A 20,702-nucleotide genomic window follows, 5' to 3' on the forward strand; every position below is an offset into this window, starting at 1 on the left:
GACTCTGGGCTATGCATCACGCTTCTTCCTTTGCAGAGGTACCGTATTTTTCGCTCTATAGGACGCACTTTTCCCCCTCCAAAAATTAAGGGGAAATGTTTGTGCGTCCTATGGAGCGAATGCGGGCTCCTTGGCTTCAGCGAAAGCAACGCGAAGCCACCAAAGCGCAGAGGAAGTGCTCTCTCTGCACTCCAGAGGCTTTGCGTTGCTTTCGCTGAAGCCTGGAGAGCGAGAGGGGTTGGTGCGCACCGACCCCTCTCACTCTCCAGTCTTCAGGGATAGCTGACTGAAGCCTTTGGAGCGCAGCGGGACCTCGCACTGCACTCCAAAGGCTTCGGGTTCCTTTTGCTGAAGCCGGGAGAGCTGCGCAGCGCTCCCTCTAGCTATTCTGGCTTTTGGATAGCCTCGCGAAGCGGCTATCCCAGAAGCCAGAACAGCAAGTGGCTATCCCAGAAGCCAGATCCCTCTTGCTGTTCTGGCTTCTGGGATTCAGTATTTTTCTTTTCTTGTTTCCTCCCCGCCAAACTAGGTGCATCCTATCATCTGGTGCGTCCTATAGAGCGAAAAATACGGTACCTTACCAGAACAGACCAAAGAGGCCTATCTAAGCCTAGCATCCGGATTCCCATCATGCCTAACGATGGATGCTTAAGAACATAAGGAGCCTGTTGGATCAGGCACAGCCTGTATTTTATACTGTGTGTTATGCTGCTTTTACAATTAAGTGTTTTAAATTTGTTGTTAGCCGCCCTGAGCCCGGTTTTTGAACAGGGGAAGGGCAGGGTATAAATAAAATTTATTATTATATTATTATTATTATTATTATTATTATTATTATTATTCCCATAGGGGCATCCAATTGGCCCCAGGGTGCTGGACTAGACTCATGGTTTGATCCAGGAGGGCTCTACCTATGTTCTTACTCACCATTCGCTTCTTGCAAGAGAATCGGACAAATTTACAGAGGTTAAGGCTAGCAGTGATGCCTCTGAATAGCAGTTGCTGAAAACTGGAGGGGAGCAGAGAGCTCTTCTTCTGCTCAAGTCCTGCTTGCAGGTTTTCCACAGCCACGTGTTCAGCTACGGTGAGAACAGGACGCTGGACTATTCCTGCATTGCAGGGGGTTGGACTGGATGACCCCTGGGGGTCCCATTCCGACTCTTACCATTCTGTGATTCCATTGGGCCGATCCATCTCGGCACTCTTCTGGCGTTCAACGCTTTCCTTTTTGTGGCCATGACTGAATTTCGGTTGCTTGTTTGTCTTTCATCCAACTCCAGGTCTACTACTACGCTGACAGTATCTATAGGAGCTCAGGTGTGGAGGAAAAAGACGTGCAGTTCGTGACCGTGGGGACAGGGGCCGTCAACGTCGTGATGACGGTGTTAGCGGTACAGCTTACCATATTGATTTATTATTATTATTATTATTATTATTATTATTATTATTATTATTATTATTTTATTTTTTTATTTAACAAAGTTTATATTGATGGAAACAACCTGGAAGCAAGAAATATTAACATTATCAAGAAAGGGGTTTCAAGGTGGCAGCTCCTTCAAACTGCTCCTCTGATAAGCTTTTAATTAAACCTTACTAATTAATTAATTCATGCATGCATGCATGAATGCTTTTAAAATTTTAATACTCTCCTTTTATCTAAGCAAAATAGTAAATATTCCTGCAGTGGGGATTAAGCTGCTTTTGTTATATTCATGCTACTAAAATGATCACTTAAAGAACAGGTTGAAAAACAAGTAGTGAAAACTTGTTTATTAGCACCTCACACTGGAACACCCCGGCTATTGATAATTATGCATGTGCTCTTTTTCGCACCTATTAAAAACATTTTTGTTTCGTCAAGCTTACCCAGATATTTAGAACGCTGGTGTGTTTTTTAGGTTTTTTGCTGGTTTTGATTTTTTGAACATTTTAAATAGTTGTTTTCATCGTTCTTACCAATAATTTTATTGTTTTGTCCTGCTTGGAGGATTTTTACAGTCAGAATTTTATGAAATAAATCATTTCATTTCAAATTCACTTTTAGGAATAAATAAATAAAAATAAACCCATTTAAAGCAGTAAAATATGTACATATGAACTAATAGTGTTCACTGCTAGCAGCAGTTAAGAGGATCAATACTCCCTACAGCTGCATAAAGTAGTTTGTAAAATAGCAGTGTGTGAAAACTGTAGCGATCCAACACGAAAAGCCCCGTTGGACTCAAAAAATGAGAATGTAGGGAGCTTGTCTTTAATCTCCTGGTGTAAGAATTCCATAGCTGTGGTGCCACCACCGAAAGGCCCCCGAATGAATCCCTTGCACACCAATTTACAGGCTGCTCTCTTCCTCCCTATCTTCTAGGTCCTTATCGTCGAGTCCCTGGGGCGGAGAATTCTGCTTCTGGCCGGTTTTGGGATCTGCTGTGTTGCCTGTGCTGTGCTAACGGTGGCTCTGAACCTCAAGGTGCGTTTAGTGAGCATCTTTGCCTGGGGCGAGGGGCAGCTATGCTCATCAAGATTTTCTGCATCTAAAACATGCAAGTACCAACCACCGTGAAGCATAATAACAGTCCCCTCCTCCACCCTTTCACAGGCATAGATTATTTAATAGCCATAGACCTGGGTAAAGAGGAATGTTTTTGCCGGGCGCCTAAAGACATGCAATGATGACACCAGGCAAGCCTGTATGAGGAGAGCATTCCAGAGTTGGGGGCCACCACAGAAAAGGCCCGTTCTCTTGTTGCCAGCCTTCGAACCTCTATGGGATGGGGGACATAGAGAAGGGCCTCAAATGACAAACACAGGATCCGGGTCAGTTTGTATGCAGAGAGGCAAGCCTTAAGATATTGAGGTCCTGTGTATTATTATCTAGAGCGTTTGTACTCCACTCATCAGCCAAAAAGGTTGGCCCTGCCTGTCACCTTCCTGCCCCCTAGTCCCAGCATTGCCCTTCTAGAAATCAGTAGGAAAGAGGAGGATGTGGGGACAAGTACCGTATTTTTTGCTCTATAAGACTCACTTTTTTCCTCCTAAAAAGTAAGGGGAAATGTGTGTGCGTCATATGGAGCAAATGCAGGCTGCACAGCTATCCCAGAAGCCAGAACAGCAAGAGGGATTGCTGTTTTCACTGTGTAGCGATCCCTCTTGCTGTTCTGGCTTCTGAGATTCAGAATATTTTTTTTCTTGTTTTCCTCCTCCAAAAACTAGGTGCGTCTTGTGGTCTGGTGTGCCTTATAGAGCGAAAAATACGGTAGTTAGCTCTGCCTGTTACTGCTTCTGGGTCAGCCAGTCGTTGAGCTCTGGCTCCCCCTACTGTTGGGCTCCCTGCCTTCCGGCCAACAGGCACCAACCTCCACTGGTGTTTGATCGCCCTTCTTGTTTCCCTGTTGACGCCTCTAATGGCTCTAAACAGCAACTCAATTCCTCAACAGCACATCAACGGGATGCCCTACTTGAGTATAGCCTGCGTTATCGCCTATGTCATCGGACACGCTATCGGAGCCAGTAAGTATGCTCAGAAAAATGAATGGTTTCCTTACATCTCTATGGTATCATTGCTGGTGTGAATCATTCTCTTTAATAATCATTTCCCTTGCTCACTCAATCCTTTGCACCTCAGGCTGGGGGAAACTCCTGTCTGGAGCTCCTGCCAGGCAGTGTAGATAACACTGAGCTAGATGCACCAATGGTCTGACTCGGTATAAGGCAGCTTCCTGTGTCCCTGTATCTTAAGGGAAGGGCTGTAGCTTCGTGGTAGAGCATCTGCTTTGCATGCAGAAGGTCCCAGGTTCAATCCCCAGCAGAGTCGTCATCATCACCTCTGCCTGAAGCCCTGGAGAGCCGCTGCCAGTCAGTGTAGCCCAGGTATGACATTCAGAAGACATCTGAAGGCAGCCCTGTTCAGGGAAGTTTTTAATATGTGACATTTTAGTGCATTTTTCATCTTTGTTGGAAGCCGCCCAGAGTGGCTGAGAAAACCCAGCCAGATGGGCGGGGTACAAATAAATTGTTGTTGTTGTTGTTGTTGTTGTATGTCCAAAGTCCGTTTTGGGGGCCTAATCCTGCCCACCGGTCAGTTTAATCCTGCCCCTGTGGCAGTTTATTTCCTGGGGTGAATGCTCAACAACTTCAAAACTAAAAAAAAGTCAACAACTTTGGTTGGTCCTTTGGTCAGCCCTCATGGCCCTTCACTTCATCAGATCTGGCCCTCTTTGACAAAAGTTTGGTGTAGACAGTTCAGAGCTAGGTGGACCAATGTTCCGATTCAGTAAAAGGCAGCTTCCTGTTTATTGTGAAATTGCTTTGAAGTGCTTCATTGGAAGCAATTCACGAATGTAAAGCAATATCGTAACGCCCTTGTACAAATCTATGGTGCAACCTCGCCTCAAAAAGGATATTGTAGAGTTGGAAAAGGTTCAGAAAAGGGTCACCAAGACAATTAAGGGAACTGAATTTTGGACGATTCAAGACAGATAAAAGGAAGTCCTTCTTCACATTGTTGAACTATGGAGCTCCCTTCCAAAGGAGGCAGTGATAGCCACCAACTTGGATGGCTTTGAGACAAATTCCTGGAGGAGATAGCTATTGATGGCTACTAGCCATGATGACTATGCCCTGCCTCTACAGTTGGAGGCAGTCAAGTTTCTAAATACCAGCTGCTGGAGACCATGGGAGGGGAGAGGTCTCTTGTGTTTGAATCCTGCTTGCGGGTTTCCCACAGGTTGGCCACTGTGAGAACAGGATGCTGGACCACCTGGGCCACTGGCTTGATCCAGCAGGCCTTTCTTACGTCCTTACACATGATAATAAATAATTATCCCTTTCTTCCTTCTCCCAGGCCCGATTCCGAGTGTGATGATAATTGAGATGTTCCTCCAGTCGTCTCGCCCAGCTGCATTCATGGTTGGAGGCTCTGTTCACTGGCTTTCAAACTTCACAGTGGGTCTGGTCTTCCAATACATGGATGTAAGGAAGCTGCGGATTCGTAACAATTCTGCTTAAGGCGATTCAGTTTTATATAGGGGCAGCGAATATGTTTTTCTTTGGGACAGCCTTCAGAGCATTACTCTGATTTAGCCAGCCCAGAGGCCTCCACTTTTGTCAGGATCAGATTGGGACCCTCCTGGCTCCTTGTTATCACTGGATCCCTGATGGCTTGGAAGCTGTAATACCGCCCTTTGGCCATCTAGTGTGGTGGCGCTGCAGTGCAGGCCAACTCTTTTCTATGCAAATTGCCCTGAGGTTGCCGCTCTAGGCACTCCAGCCATGCTGCCGAAATTCCCTACTCCAAGTCCCTAAATGCTTCCTGTCGGGTAGCTCATGGCGAGTGCTAGCCTTTGACAATGGTAGACATTCGCCAAGGCCCACCCTAGCAGAATCAAACGGTAAAGTTTTTCTGCTTTGGGTTACAAGAGGGGAAGGGAATATTTTGCAGCTCGGGGGCCATGTTCCTTTTGGTGCAACTTTGCAGGGGCCAGTGGCGTAGCGTGGGGGGTGCAGGGGGGGCCGGCCGCACCGGGAGCAACGTCTGGGGGTTAGGGGGCACAAATCCACGGGTTAGGGGGCGCAAATCCACGGGTTAGGGGGCGCAAATTACTTGCCTTGCCCCGGGTGCTGACAACCCACGCTACGCCACTGCCAGGGGCCACTGCTGGGAGGGGTTACACGACAGAGATTTGCTTCTCTTCAATAGAGGGTTGTCAACTCAATGTAGACCCACTGAAATGAACAGACCCAAGTTTGTTGTGTCCATTAATCTGAATGGGACTACTCTGAGCAAGACAAGCACTGCATACAACTCAGCGTGGTCCTAAATCGAGCCAACATCCCAATGCATTTTGAACCTGGTGATGGTTCTTCAGGCGTAAAGAGTATGAAAAACAAAATCAGTTTCCAGTAACTCATCATTGTCATCTCATCTCTCTCTCCCTCTCCTGTTCTCACTTATTTTTCCTATATATAGCAAGGGCTCGGGGCCTATTCCTTCCTCATTTTCTGCGGCATCTGCCTGCTCACCGTCATTTACATCTTCCTGGTAGTCCCCGAAACCAAGAACAAAACTTTCATGGAAATCAACCAGATCATGGCGAAGAGGAACGGCACGGAAGAGGAGGCGGACAAAGAGGAGCTGAAGGATTTCGCCGCTGTCTCACAGCCTTACAGCAAGAAAGCCGAGGCGCAGAGGAACAGCGCCCTTTAAGACGCCTCTGGTCCCTCGCCCAGGAGTGGCTGAAGCCCAACTCTCCTCCAGCCGTCTTGGTGGCACATGCCATGCTTCGAATTTCCTTCCCCTCCCCGCATTGTTGTGGGCGAGGTGTAAATAACCCCGTGTAGCTGTGCCCTCCAGTACCCTCCTTGCTACATCCTTCTCACATGGACAAAAACTCCCACCAGCACCTGCCCACCCAAAAAGATACTGCCCTTTCTCTAGCATCAAAGACTTTGCCAATTCACCTGTTCAAGACATATTTCTGAAGAACCAAGATGGGGAACTTCTTGCCAATTCGGAAGCGTTTCTAAAGACGGCAACTGAGTTTGGAGGATGTTGGCAAAGTGATCTGCAGGCAGATGTGTGTTTGGTTGTTAGGCTGCTGTGAATCCGTCTGACCTGAGATTCACTGTATGGCTGGACCCAAAATCCTCTTAAAAATGTAGCGTTTCCTCTCTGCATTTCAGCGCGGTGGGAAGCATTTTCTCCTCACGAAGCCATGCTGCTTACGCTGGGGTAAGGTGAACAGACAATTCTTCTGCCTTCACATCCCACAAACTGAAGCACAGACCTGGGGATGTACTCCGAGGTGACTCAAGATAATCTGATTTTAGACACCTAGCATGCAATTCCTCTTTGCCAAAGGCGGAGGACGTGCCAAAATTCAGCGCCTTGTAAAAGATATGAAGAATAATCAAGTGAGGCTGCACGGGAAAGTCTCACAGAGCTGGAAGGGGCCTCAAGAGCATCCAACTGTGTTTAACAATTTTCCATGTTATGTGGAAATCAGGGACTTTGGCTGAGGCTTTGACACCCCCTATCACAGCAGTGGGGGACCTAATTGTGCTCCCCAGCCCCTCCGCCATTGACCCACAAGACCATTTCAGCCAAGCTGCCTTACTGGACCCATCAAAGAGAATGAACATGATTACCTTAGATTCATGCATTCCAGTGGGTCTGCATTGAGCATAATTCGGTTGGATACAATCCTGAGATCTTGTAGGACATCAGGTGCAGGCAGGTAAAAGACCCAGCCAAAAAGGGCTTCACCAAACCTACCCACCCCCCAATCAGCCCTAGTGCAACACAAACCCAGAGTCCTTTCATCTGCTGCAGCCCTTATTTTAACTCTGCATGGGGGTGGGCATGTGACAGAGTCCCTGTTTCATTGCAGGAAGCCCTGCCAATGGAAAAAAGTGAAACTCTATCTGTCCAATGCCTGCACTGGCATTTCTAGCCTTAAAAAGCCCCCACGCCCAACTTGATGGGGTTCCTAACGAGGTCTCAAATGACACAGGGGACCCAGAATAATTCTGAATTCCTTGCTGGAGAGTGTGTGTGTGTGTGTTTGCAGCGGGGTCAAGATGTTTTGGCACCTATCTCTGCTCGTTAAGGAAGTGAAAGGAGTCTGTTACAACACAGTTTTTAACCTCAGCTCTTCCCCTGCTGCATTGGTATCAATTGCCAGGCTATAATGGTTATAACTAAAACACTAATTTTAATCATTTTGATTCTCATTAAAGCACTAATGGAGCTCTAATTTTGATTCAGCCTTAGCTGAACAGGCAAATAAGTCTACAAGGCAGTATCCCTTGAATGAAGTGAGGAATATAATAATACACATTTGAATTTTTAAATTAGGGTTATTTTAGTATTGAACTGGGGTTATTTTAGAGGGGAAAGCAGGTTTTTAGGATTAAGGGATGTATAACACACATTCTAAGGGACGCGGGTGGCGCTGTGGTCTAAACCACTGAGCCTAGGGCTTGCCGATCAGAAGGTTGGCGGTTCGAATCCCCGCGATGGGGTGAGCTCCTGTTGCTCGGTCCCAGCTCCTGCCAAGCTAGCAATTCGAAGGCACATCAAAGTGCAAGTAGATAAATAGGTAAGGTAAGGTAAACAGTGTTTCCATGCGCTGCTCTGGTTGCGCCAGAAGCGGCTTAGTCATGCTGGCCACACAACCCGGAAAAACTGTCTGCGGATTGGAGAAATGCTAGCTCCCTCGGCCTGTAAAGTGAGATGAGCTCCGCAACCCCAGAGTCGTTCGTGACTGGACTTAACTGTCAGGGGCCCTTTACCTTTAGCACACATTCTGGTTTAAATCTGTGTTTTGCTGCTCTACGCCGGGCAGTGGGTTATCTCAGCCAAGGGATACTGGCCAAGTCAGTGGAGGCTGGTTCATTAAGGGCAAATGGGGCACTGCCCCACAAGCATTCGTTTGCCCTAAGCCACAATCCACCTGCCTGCTTTATTACTCAACAGAAAGTGTAGCTCCTTTCCCTTTAGTTTCAGTATTGCCCTTATAGAACCGAATGGAGGAAGATGGGGACAAAACTAGTCAGACGGCTCGGTCTGTCATTTACTCTGGCTCCATCTGCTGGTGAGCTCCCTGTCTTACACCCTACCAGTTCCAACGGGAACCAGCCACCTCTGGGCCAAGGAAGGAAATGGGAGAGAACTGATAAACACAGGTTTTTCTATCAACAGAACTAACAATTTCTCTCACACCGAACAGGCTTGATTCTCCTGGGTGGTGTGTATATATGGAAACAAACCATAACCCCTTTCACATAGAAAACTCAGATTATTAGAATAGTGTTAACCTAGCCTTGCCCTTGACATGCTAGCTTTCCACATGCAACCTGAAGTGGCAGAGCCAGGTTAACCATCTGTGTGTGAATTAGGCCTGCCTGAGTGGGTCCCTTTTCCTGGCCCAGTACTAAAGACTTAAAAAAAAAACCCAGAACAAAGGATTAATTGCTTTAAAACAAGGCAGATTGTTGGTCCATGTAGCTCAGTGCTCCCTACACTGACTGGCAGTGACTCTCGGCTTTCAGGCAGGGGATATATTCTCAGCTTTACTAGGAGATGCTGGGGGATTGAACCTGGGACCTTCTGTGTGCAAGGCAGATGCTTTACCACTGAGCTATGGCTCTCTGGGGTTCCATAGAAGGCTCTTTCCCAGCCTTATCTGAAGCTGCCTGGGATAAAATCTGCGGCTCTCTAGATGCAGCTATGATCTCAGCTGCACACTCCATTTATTGGGATGCTCAGCTGGTCTCAACGATCAAGGTGGGCTCTCATAATTGACCCGAGCTGTCCTAAGGAATAGGCAATGCAATCAATTGCTTGTTTTTTCAAGAATTTTGAGTCCCAGCACGTTCAGTTGATCTTGCTGCCCAGTAAGTTTTGAGCTTCAACCTAAATCTCCCAGTTTTATTATGGGTTTCTGTTTACTCACTGTCTGCCCCCTCCCATCCATTTTTAATTGTTGCTTGTTTGGACTTCATATAACAAGACACACAAGTTTAATCACAATATATGATTGATCTTCAAGTGCCTCCAGATTGCCTATTGTTAAGCATCCATTTTAATACGTTTGTAAGAGGTTAAATGAATTTGCATCACAGCAAGTATTAATCCAAAGTGTTCCAGATCATTTCCTCCATCACTTTCCTTACTACAAAAAGAGAAGTGGATTTGTTCTACAGACACTCCCAAGCAACTATAATGGTGCAACCTGAATTTGCCAGGATATGATTGAATCCCTCTTGAAAATAGAGACAGTCTGGAAGCGTCCTTGGTTTCAAGGTGTATGATGAGTTTCTCACCTGCCCCAGAAAACAACAAAACAGTATTTGTCTATGAACAAAGGGGAAGAGTGTTTAAAAAGACAATTTTGTAAAAGGAGTGGATATCGTGTGTGTTGTTTGCTGATTGATTGTTATTTCGCATCTCCCTGGAAGGGGGATACATTTTGTACAAAAGATCATTGTCTATTTTTGTAAATAGAGCAAAAAATATAAAATAAAAGCCATCTTATAAAGCCTGAAAAAAAAACACAAGGATGTTTAGTGTTGCTAAAACTCAGGAATGACAAGCCAGGTTTAACTGGTACATACTTTATTATCATTATAACATGGTTGTACTGCCTCTACGAGCCAAAGAAGAAAACAAAAAACCCCAAACATGTTTGTTTTGCCATGAAATGCACACAGCAGTGGTTTAATCCCCACTCCAGTTTCCCAGGTGGAGTTGATTGAGGTTAAGCCCTAAGGGGTTTTGCAAATAATTCTGCTTCAAAGAGAGGCCTGTGTCCTCCTGTTATCATAAACCTAAGATCAGTACTCTGATCATACCCAGATGATTTATCCAATCAATGCTTGGAGGTCTGTAAACCCCTCTGATTTAAATTCAAATGTGGTTTTCCTCAGGATCACGCCTGCAGGCTAATCTTCCCTTCCGAAACAAAATGGCAGTAACCATATATCAGGAAGTATATACGTCTATCCATGCATGAAATAAGATTCAGTTGCGTATTTTGAAAGCTGGAACAAACAATGTCACCAACACACACACACACACCCACCCCAGGATCCTATGAAGTACAGATGTGGCATCAATGACACCCATGCAGATATGAAAGCCTGTCTCCTGGAGGATATGTTTTCAGGACTTAAGAGAACACCCAAGCAGGGATCTAGGATGGCTCTGAATCATGCAAAATGTTTAGGCAGATAGTCATCATCACACACTATACATTTAACGCACTCTTACACCGCTTTTTAACAAGGCATGGCTTCCCCCAAAGTAATCCTGGGAACAGTAGTTTGTTAAGGGTGCCGAGAGTGGTTAGGAAACCCCTTGCAGAGCTATTGTTCCCAGCACCCTTAAACTACAGCTCCAAAGATTCTCTGGGGGAAGAGAGTGGCGTAAGGGCAGCTTTCAGTGAATGGTGAGGATGTGACCCAGACTTGATGGGGATGGAAAGAGGGTGGGGGTCTCCTTCCCACCCCTCACATTAGCCACACAGGGCTAAACCTGCCAGCTAATCTAAGGCTTTGTCTATCTCTCATCACTGCCTTGATAAGGAGGACTCTGTGTGGCACAAACAGGTGATTTGCTTTCACTCCTCCCAGGGTTCCTCTCTACAGGGATTATCATGCTATGCAGGGAGAAGCATCCGAAACGCAGACAATTCTACATGATCTCACAAACAACAACAAAAAATCGAGTACAACCAGAATGAGGTTTTCTTTTTCTATCCGCCTCTCGCCCTCTCCTGCGGTTTGTGTTCGTTTCCATTCCATGCTGACATAATCGGTAATAAACATGAAAGAAATATGGGGCATTCTCCTCATCGCAAGGCGAGATTTTCCTGCAATGAGAATATCCCCTCCTCTCCCCCCATGGATCTGGCCCAGTCCTTAGAAGACCTAGAGAAGCTCTCGGTATGGAAGGAGAATCAGTCTATAATCTGAATATCTTGAAGGAAAGGTGGGGAGTAAATACTACATTTGCGTCCCAACCAATCAGGGTTTTTTTTTTTACCTCTCAGCATGGATTCATGCCTGATCAGCAGGAATCACCCGCAGCTGGTATCAGCATCCACCACCACTCCCCCCCACAAGGTCATAGGTGTTTCCCCCCAAGATATGATATCCCCCTTCTGGTTGTCATGTTTGCACAGGGTGAGCTCCTGGACGTCGTCGTTGTCTAAGAGGCTGCTCCAGAGGTTGACGTGGCTCATCCAACCAGAAAACGGGTTGGCAAAGATGTCCATCACAGGGTTCTTGTACTTCCCAAGGAGTGCCTTCCCGCCGCTCTGGATCACGTAGCCTCTCTGGACGTCCTTGACCGTGCCCTTGGCTCCGTTGACCCACAGGTTGACGGTGCCCGAGTCGGAAGCCCAGGTGATGCAGTGGTGGACCCACTCCTCAGACTTGCGGTGCAAGTCAAACTGCACCGAGGTGCCCCCAATGGACACACCCACGCCGATGCCCACGGTGACCACCAGCTCGTTGTCCCTCTCCGGGGTGGAGTAGAAGAAGACCGTTTGCCGCCCTTCGTTCAAGTTCTGGGCCCAGAAGCAAAGCGTGAAGGTTTTGAGCATCATGGCCTGCAGGGGGCGCACCTCGGCGTAGCTGGCCGTGTTGTCGCGGGAGAAGTAAAGGGCTTGGGCGTGGACTGGGATGTGACCTGGAAGAACCAATCAGAACCTCTCTTAAAAATGGATTTTTAAGATAAATGGACAAACTATAAGATGCAGTAGAAAAAGTTTGACAATGGAAACCATGGAGGGGTGGAGGGAAATCTAAGGGTTCAGGCAATCCTATATGCTTATAATTATTAATGTTTAAATTCAAGTGTATATTGTAATACTGAATAATTTTTTTTTTTTAAAGAAAACATTCCTGTCCACCCAGGCATTTAGTAGCTGAGGGATGCAATTCCCGGCGACCCAAAGATCACTGGATAGAATAATGTTTTTAATCGCAACTGGGGTTTTTTAAAAGATGTTTTCAATTGTTTCAATCATTTTTAAGTGTTTTAACCTGTTTTAGAATGTGTTTGCTATGGTTTTGTTTGTAAATCTGTTTGGCACCCTGGGCTCCTTGGAGAGGAAGGTTAGGGCCTAAATCCAATAAATAAGAAGTCTCCTAGCAACTTGCAAAATTTAAGAACAGAAAACGTGCCATAAATAATCAGGGCGTGGGGAGGGAAAGAAGTCTTATTCTCTTACCAGGTTTCCCCATGATAGCCAGAACATGCTTCTTCATCGCCTGCAGCTGAGTCCGTATTTCATCAAGGGTGGAAGAGACAGTTGACGGGTGACACATTTCTGGAGCGATGGAAGGATAATGATAGTTAGGCTTAATCCTCTTCTTATTTTGATATACAGTCGTACCTTAGTTGTTAGCCGTCTTGGCTGGGGAGGGCAGGGTATAAATAATTTTTTAAATTATTATATGAACAGCTTAGTTCTCAGACGTTTTTGGCTCCCAGGCGCCGTAAACCCGGAAGTGACTGTTCCGGTTTGCGCACTATTTTTGGAAGCCAAACATCAGACGGGGATCTTCCTGCAGCCAATCGGAAGCCACACTTTGCTTTCCGAAGGTTTTGGAAGTCCAACGGACTTCCGGAACGGATTCTGTTCGACTTCCAAGGTACGGCTGTTGTCTCAGTGGTGCTTTCTGCATTAACATAAGGCAGGCTTGTTATGTACTGAAGTTCTCACCCTGGGCCAGCAGGGGGATACTGTAGATAGTTTTCACTCAGGTCCACATATGTAAATAAGGGATTGAAAGTGATGTTCAGTGATTGGATAGTTACAGAAAATGGTTACTGTTGCGTTCTAGTGGAGCTCTATATAAGCAGGCTGGCTGAACCCTTCAGTTCAGTTCTGTTCTGGCCTGTGAATAAACAAGAGCTGTTTGAAGAATCGCTGTGTCGTCTGATATGTTCACCCACAACTTAACAAGGCTTATGCTAGGGGAGAAGGCTCTTGTGCTCGGGTCTTGCTTGGGTGCTTGCCACTGGGGCATGTGGTTGGCCACTGTGAGAACAGGGTGCTGCTATATGAGCCTTTGGCCTGATCCAGCAGGCTCTTCTCATGCTTTTAAGGCCTAGGGTCCTCCACTCCTATCGCCTGCCTCCCTGCTGGCCTTAAGCTACCCACTTGTACCTTTGGTAACCTTGGCTTGGAAAGACGATTGGACTATCCGGTCATTGAGGGGCTGGACGTGGCGGTAATCGTTCCTCAGGGTATTGTTCTCCCAGTCCAATAAGGCATTCTCCAGCAGCTTAACCTACCAAAAAAGCCAAGCAATATGTTCAAGAAAAACAGGAATCTCCTCTTCCTTGACATTCCACCTCTGTCCTACCTTTGGAAACAGAACTGCAAGGCTGCTTCCCATTCCAAGGCTTGCTGCAGACCTGACCTAGAGCCATTCCTCTTGGGAACAGGAGGTAGACAGGCTGCAACATTTAAGTGTTTGGATTTGATATCCCGCTTTATCACTACCCGAAGGAGTCTCAAAGCGGCTAACATTCTCCTTTCCCTTCCTCCCCCACAACAAACACTCTGTGGGGTGAGTGGGGCTGAGAGACTTCAAAGAAGTGTGACTGGCCCAAGGTCACCCAGCAGCTGCATGTAGAGGAGCAGGGAACTGAACCCGATTCACCAGATTACGAGTCCACCGCTCTTAACCACTAGACCACACTGGCTCCTTGTGTGGTATAGTTTAACATTCTGCTGCAGCATCTTTGCTGGTTTGTCTTTAACATTGCTTGGTTTTGAAGTAGGAGATGGAGCAAGCTGTTTGCTGGGGCTCACTAATCTACTCATATAGAGTAATAAATAATAATTGGGACCCCTTTACCTAAAGGAACATCTTTCCTCATATGAACTTGCCTGGGCCTTGAGATAATCTGGGCCTTGTGCATTAACTCCAGAGGGTGGAATAGCTCCCTGTGGGATGGTTATCCCAGGAAGGCCCACCCGACTGTTAGAATTCCTGCTCCATGATTGCAGTCATGGGATTTTTGTCTATCACATGACGGTGTATGTTTTGACTCCACAGAGTGGAACGTGATGGAAACAGGATGTTTGTGTTACTGTGTTCCGTGAAGTGGGACTATTGTCCTTTGTTCATTCTCTTTGCTGTCTGATGCTAGAGAGAGAGAGAGAGCCATGTTGCAGTGCTCTGTGTGTGTTTATAGGTAAATAAAGTAGATTAGCCAAAATGCGCAGTTGCTGAGGTCTGTAATGCAAGCTGCGAAGACCCTAAGTGTGCCAATGTCTGTTGGCATCGGTCACTGTGATGTTCAGGCAGAAGAAAACTTATGAAACTCCCGAACAATCGACCAGGAGCGAGGGAACATGCCAGTCGGGCATGTGTCTCTGCCAGGGTCCTACTCTTGAGTAGGACAAGCTCCTGACACCAACTGTTTTGACAGCATTCCCGTGCCAGGCAAATACCATACTTTTCCGTGTATAAGACGATGTTTCTTATTAAAAAGTTATGTTAAAAATTTGGGGTCATCTTATATACAGATAATGCATGGGGGGACATGGGATTGGTTGCTGCCGCGAGCCAGAGATTGTCGGCGGCTATTGGGCGTGTTATTGGTGGCTACGTCAAGGGCTGGTGTTGATTGGCTGTCGCTGCATGAATTGGGCGGGCAATTGGCAGCTTCTGCCGGCGAGGGGACAGACTAATGCTGGCTTTTGCGACACGCGCAAGTGGCGTGGTAGGTCATTTGGGTGAGCGATTTTAGCATTCCCCCGTTTAAAAAATCTCAACAACTCTGCCTCCCCCACCAAAAAAAAAGCTCAGCAGTTCTGGGCAATCTCCCCCTATTTTCTTAATTTGGAGCAGCCCAAATTTGGAGTTCCTTATACACAAGGGTGTGTTATACACGGGAAAATAAGGTACATTCTTGATTTCCCAGGTGTTTTGGTTGCCCCAGTGAATTGATGTTTTAGCTTTTGAAGCATGTGGCTCCCCCCAAAGAATCTTGGGAAATGTGGAATCATAGAGCTGGAAGGGACCCTAAGGGTCATCGAGTCCAACCCCCTGCAATGCAATAATATTTTGCCCAACATGGGGCTCGGACCATTTACAGTGGTACCTCGGGTTACATACGCTTCAGGTTACAGACTCCGCTAACCCAGAAATAGTACCTCGGGTTAAGAACTTTGCTTCAGGATGAGAACAGAAATTGTGCTCCGGCAGCGCAGCGGCAGTGGGAGGCCCCATTAGCTAAAGTGGTGCTTCAGGTTAAGAACAGTTTCAGGTTAAGAACGGACCTCCAGAACAAATTAAGTACTTAACCCGAGGTACCACTGTAGTTTGCTCCCTCTCAGTGATAAAATCCTCAGCATCTTTAACCACCTATAGTTCCCAAAATCCTTTGGAGTGCACAATGTGGCATAAATGTTTTTCAAATGTATGCTGTTTACATAGCCTATGGTTTTAATATGTTTTATACATTTATATTACTGTATTATAACGTAGCAGATCAAAAGCACCCTCAGGTGCAAGTAGATAAATAGGGACCGCTTACCAGCGGGAAGGTAAACGGCGTTTCCGTGTGCTGCGCTGGTGCTGGCTCGCTGGAGCAGCTTCGTCATGCTGGCCACGTGACCCGGAAGTGTCTGCTGACAGCGCTGGCCCCCAGCCTTTAGAGTGAGATGAGCGCACAACCCTAGAGTCTGGCAAGACTGCCCCGTACGGGCAGGGGTACCTTTACCTACCTTTACCTTTATTAAAACCTTGCTGTAAATCACTTCAGGGGTTTAATTCTGAAAAGTGACTGATAAATTCAACAATAAAAAAAAGGAACAGACAGAACAACGCAGACCAGTGCTTTCTTACCTGCGTGTGAGACAGCTTGATGGGTGAATCAAATATAGTCCAAATCACGTTCTCTGTGCAGGGAGGTGTGGTCAGAGAGCCCTGGTATCTATAGAAATTGGCAAGGTTTTCTGGAAGCATGGACAGGAGATCCAGAGTGTTGAGTGTAGTTGACTGCCCTAAAAAAAAATAATACACACACATAAAAGCTTAGCAATTTTATACAACATCCAAAGCAGATCAAATACTGGGTGACAGCTTTCAGCAGCTAGCTAGCACTGCAGCAATATCCCACTGCTCAAAACCAGGGTGGTAAAGAATCGAAATCAACCACCTTCATCTTGCCTGACGAAGAAATACCATGCCAAGGTTTAAAGGGAAACATACCTGCAAACTTGATTTTGGCCAAGTTGGCAATGAAGTCGCTATAGTAAGTGTTTTCTAGGTTGCCATCCTGCAAGAAAGAAGGGTAGTACAGTGCTACCTCAGGTACAGACACTTCAGGTTACAGACTCCGCTAACCCAGAAATAGTACCTCGGGTTAAGAACTTTGCTTCAGGTTGAGAACAGAAATTGTATAGTGGTGGTGCGGCGGCAGCGGGAGGCCCCATTACCTAAAGTGGTACTCAGGTTAAGAACAGTTTCAGCTTAAGAACGGACCTCCAGAACGAATTAAGTTCTTAACCCGAGGTACCACTGTATTTAAAATGGGGCATGTTCAAATGGGAAATGAATGTGGGGAATGTTTATATTTTTCTGATGGAACCCCTTATAAGGGATTTGTATATAAATTTTCCCTTGGCTCTTTCTGCTGGCCCATGTAGGACCAGCATGGATAGTTGGCCCTGGTGAATATTTGACGTTTCCCCCCCTTATGGCTTTGGTTTGGTTTTTTAATGTTTTTACTGTATTTATATTCAGCGTTAGCTGCCCTGAGCCCAGTCTTGGCCAGGGAGGGCAGGGTATAAATATATTATTATATTATATTATATTATATTATATTATATTATATTATTATTATTATAGCTCAGTGGTTATAGCAACTGCTTTGCATGCAGAAGACCCTAAATTCAATACTTGACATCTCCAGATATGACTGGGAATATCACCTCCCTTAAATCATGGAGAACCACTGACAGTCTGAGAGGGCAATATTCAGCTAGATGGATCAACATAGGGCAGCTTTCTATGTTTTCTCTCTCCACCCATTGATAATATGCTTTACCACAAGCATCCCCAACCTTTGGCCCTCCAGATGTTTTGGACTACAATTCCCATCATCCCTGACCACTGGTCCTGTTAGCTAGGGATCATGGGAGTTGTAGGTCAAAACATCTGGAGGGCCGCAGGTTGGGGGTGCTTGCTTTACCTACATTTTGACACAGGGAAAAGCCACAGAGATAACATTCTTTCGCATTTCTTTTTGTTTGGCGCCCCCTCGTGGTTTCTCTCTTTTTAAAATCCAAATTGTTTGCAACAGCATGCAAAGCATTCTCGCCAGAAGAAGAAAAACAAACAAACTTTCCGCCAATTCTAGATCTCAGAAACTGGGGCAACTGACTTTCAGGAATCTGAAACTTTCCCCAAATGCATCTTCAATTTAAATAGATTCCACCTGGATTAGCCACCTACCGAGAAGAGAAACGCCAGAACTGCCAAGCCATCCGGTTGAAGCTTCGCTTGCTCGATGCTTGCGTACTTGGCTGAGTTGTAATGGACGATATGCAGCTGGGGAAAGGATGAGGATGTCAGTGGTTAAAAAGCCAGGCAAGGCCTTTAGCTGAGTGGTAGAGCACATGCCTTGCACATACACATTTGATCCTAGATTCAGGTAAGTAGCCGTGTTGGTCTGACGCAGTAGAAATATATTTAAAAATATATTTAAAATATATTAAAATATATAAATATATAAAATATAAAAATATATTTAAAATGTCCAGTAACACCTTAGAGACCAACTAAGTTTGTTCTTGGTATGAGTTTCGTGTGCACGCACGAGGTGCTACTGGACAATTTTTTTTACTTTTAAAAATATATTTCTACATTTGATCCTGATAGTCTATGGAGAAATAAAGTTGTCCCAAGCCATTCTTCAATCCTATAGTTTGTCTGTGAAACCAAAATCATGATACCTTTGTGTCTCTCTAATTTGATTTTGTTTTTAAGCAACAATTACATAAAAAAGGGGGGGTAGCTGTGTTATTCTCCTGCAGGAAAAGCAAAGCTTTTTCCTGCCTCTTCACAGAATGACCAATTTATGATAGCATGAGGTTTCCCGGATAATAATCCACTCTGTTGGATGCCTGATCCATGGCTGGTGGCAATTGTAATCAATGGGGGTTAGAAGGAAAAGAATTGCAGAGAAGGCGAGTCTGTGCTAATTGCACTCTTAACAGGCCATTCACACCCACAAAAGGTTGCCCTGATAACACAGACATCTTGGCGTTGGTAAGTGAATTCGCATTTGCAGAGCGATTAACAAGCAAAACAAAGCAGCCTATTCTCCTGATTAAAACCAAAGGTGATGGTGCTAAACCTCTTGAAGAATTGTTAATTCAGAGGGTGTTAATTCAGAGGCTGCAGGTTTCCCTTCAATTTATTCCAGTAATAGGAAGTGATGTTGAAACTTTCTGTTCCTGACACTTGAAGAGCAGGCCAGGTGAAGACATGTTGAGGCCCTAACATAAGTCAAATCTAAAAGGGCCCATAGAACTAATAATAATAATAATAATAATAATAATAATAATAATAATAATAATAATAATGGCCCCTCACAGAGCTACAATTCTCAAAACATTACAGTTCCCATAATTATTTGGGGGAAACCATGATTGTTGCATGTGGCATAAGTGTGCTTTAAATGTATGCATGGGTGTGGCCTTGGATCGCTGGTTTGCGGTCTGCAGCAGAACCATAACATTTGGTGATTTTTATTTTTGTATTCGGAGGCCCCTCGTGATCTGAGGCCCTATGCTCTGGCTTACTGACCATGTGCTCAAATCCCACACTGCTAGAGAGTTGCTACCAATCAGTCGGCAATACCAGGCTCAACCGGAAATAGTCTTGACCTGGTATAAAGTACCTTCTGCTTTTCCTATGGGTTTGTGAGTACAGGTGTTTGGTTTTTTCCCTTTTTCCTCTGCATGGAGGCAAAGGAAAACAACCCCTCAACATTTTTCCTGAGGAAGCTAAAGACATTACAATGCTAGGATTCGATCTCGTGCCTTCGAACCGAGTGCTCAAACAGGCATGTGTCAGAATAGGCAATCCCCACCTATGACCAGAACACAGCTCAGATAGAGGAAAAGCTTGTCTGCCCATTTTCGCCTCCGGCTATGCCCAACGCCAGCATGTAGCCCTCTAAAAGCTGCCCAGCGAGGTGTCTTTCCAAAGCTAGGAGAGCTTCTGCCAGCTCAGTGTTGTGGTTAAGAGCGTCAGACCACGACTTGGGAGACGAGGATTCAAGCCTCGGCTCAGACTTAAAGCCCACTGGAGAACCTAGCACACCACCTTGAAGAAGAAGAAGAAGAGTTTGGATTTGATATCCCGCTTTATCACTACCCTAGGGAGTCTGAAAGCGGCTAACAATCTCCTTTCCCTTCCTCCCCCACAACAAACACTCTGTGAGGTGAGTGAGGCTGAGAGACTTCAGAGAAGTGTGACTGGCCCAAGGTCACCCAGCAGCTGCATGTGGAGAAGCGGAGACGCGGACCCAGTTCACCAGATTACGAGTCTACCGCTCTTAACCACTACACCACACTTGAGCTCCCTGAAAGGAAAGCTGGGATATAAAGGGGTGTTTATAACCAAACAAGCAATTAAATGTACCTCGGCAATGTACCTCATCCCATCCACTGTGTGTTCCGAGCCACTGGTCTCAAGATCCATTCCTCCCCAATGGAAATGGAACTGGACAGCCGTGAAGGTCCCAGGTAGCCCTTTGGTGATGGTCATGGTTGGAGGAAGGTCTATCTGGACTGGGGGGCAGAGTGAAAGCAGGAAGTGAGGTCAGGTGGAGAACAACTCTGTTACAGCAAGGCTGCAATAACCGCATGAGTATTGATTGATTGATTGATTGATCCACTTTGATTTTGTTCCTCGTTCGCAACATGCAAGAGCAACGTAAAAGAATGTTGTAGTAACATATATAAACACAGCCCTTGGTAACTTTTCTTTTCCTTTTAAAAAGTTGCACTTGTGAAGGTTCCCTTGCTGGCCAGTTCTCCCCAGAACTGTTGGAATGTTTATGAATGTTCCATGGCATCACAGCTGCTTAGGCAATGGCAGAAGCAGAAGGAGAGCCAGAAAACAGCCTGCTTTGAGCCTCTTAGATTTTAAAACATGCCTCCTTG

At 45.8% G+C, this 20,702-nt stretch overlaps 2 protein-coding genes across 6 annotated transcripts in view; one reads left to right on the forward strand and one right to left on the reverse strand.

Annotated features, from left to right (window-relative positions):
- Window positions 1–10,051, forward strand: part of LOC310683726 (solute carrier family 2, facilitated glucose transporter member 5-like) — a 43,803-nt gene extending 33,752 nt beyond the window's left edge. For 2 of the 3 annotated variants that reach the window (XM_083454049.1, XM_083454048.1), the window contains exons 8-12: window positions 1,281–1,391; window positions 2,366–2,467; window positions 3,435–3,507; window positions 4,841–4,968; window positions 5,966–10,051. In XM_083454049.1, coding sequence (XP_083310175.1) covers window positions 1,281–1,391; window positions 2,366–2,467; window positions 3,435–3,507; window positions 4,841–4,968; window positions 5,966–6,202 — 651 coding nt within the window. In that variant the 3' untranslated portion in view covers window positions 6,203–10,051. The remainder of the gene's footprint in view (window positions 1–1,280; window positions 1,392–2,365; window positions 2,468–3,434; window positions 3,508–4,840; window positions 4,969–5,965) is intronic. The other variant, XR_014514508.1, reaches the window with a different exon arrangement.
- Window positions 10,052–10,097: 46 nt separating this feature from the next.
- CA6 (carbonic anhydrase 6) overlaps window positions 10,098–20,702 on the reverse strand; it is a 30,998-nt gene continuing 20,393 nt past the window's right edge. For all 3 annotated transcript variants that reach the window (XM_083454037.1, XM_083454036.1, XM_083454038.1), the window contains exons 4-10: window positions 20,179–20,327; window positions 17,983–18,078; window positions 16,738–16,804; window positions 16,372–16,529; window positions 13,677–13,800; window positions 12,735–12,833; window positions 10,098–12,190 (exon numbers count right to left, since the gene is read on the reverse strand). In XM_083454037.1, coding sequence (XP_083310163.1) covers window positions 11,577–12,190; window positions 12,735–12,833; window positions 13,677–13,800; window positions 16,372–16,529; window positions 16,738–16,804; window positions 17,983–18,078; window positions 20,179–20,327 — 1,307 coding nt within the window. In that variant the 3' untranslated portion in view covers window positions 10,098–11,576. The remainder of the gene's footprint in view (window positions 12,191–12,734; window positions 12,834–13,676; window positions 13,801–16,371; window positions 16,530–16,737; window positions 16,805–17,982; window positions 18,079–20,178; window positions 20,328–20,702) is intronic.

Source organism: Podarcis tiliguerta (genome assembly GCF_965153285.1).
Source record: "Podarcis tiliguerta genome assembly, chromosome: 8".
NCBI lineage: Eukaryota > Metazoa > Chordata > Lepidosauria > Squamata > Lacertidae > Podarcis > Podarcis tiliguerta.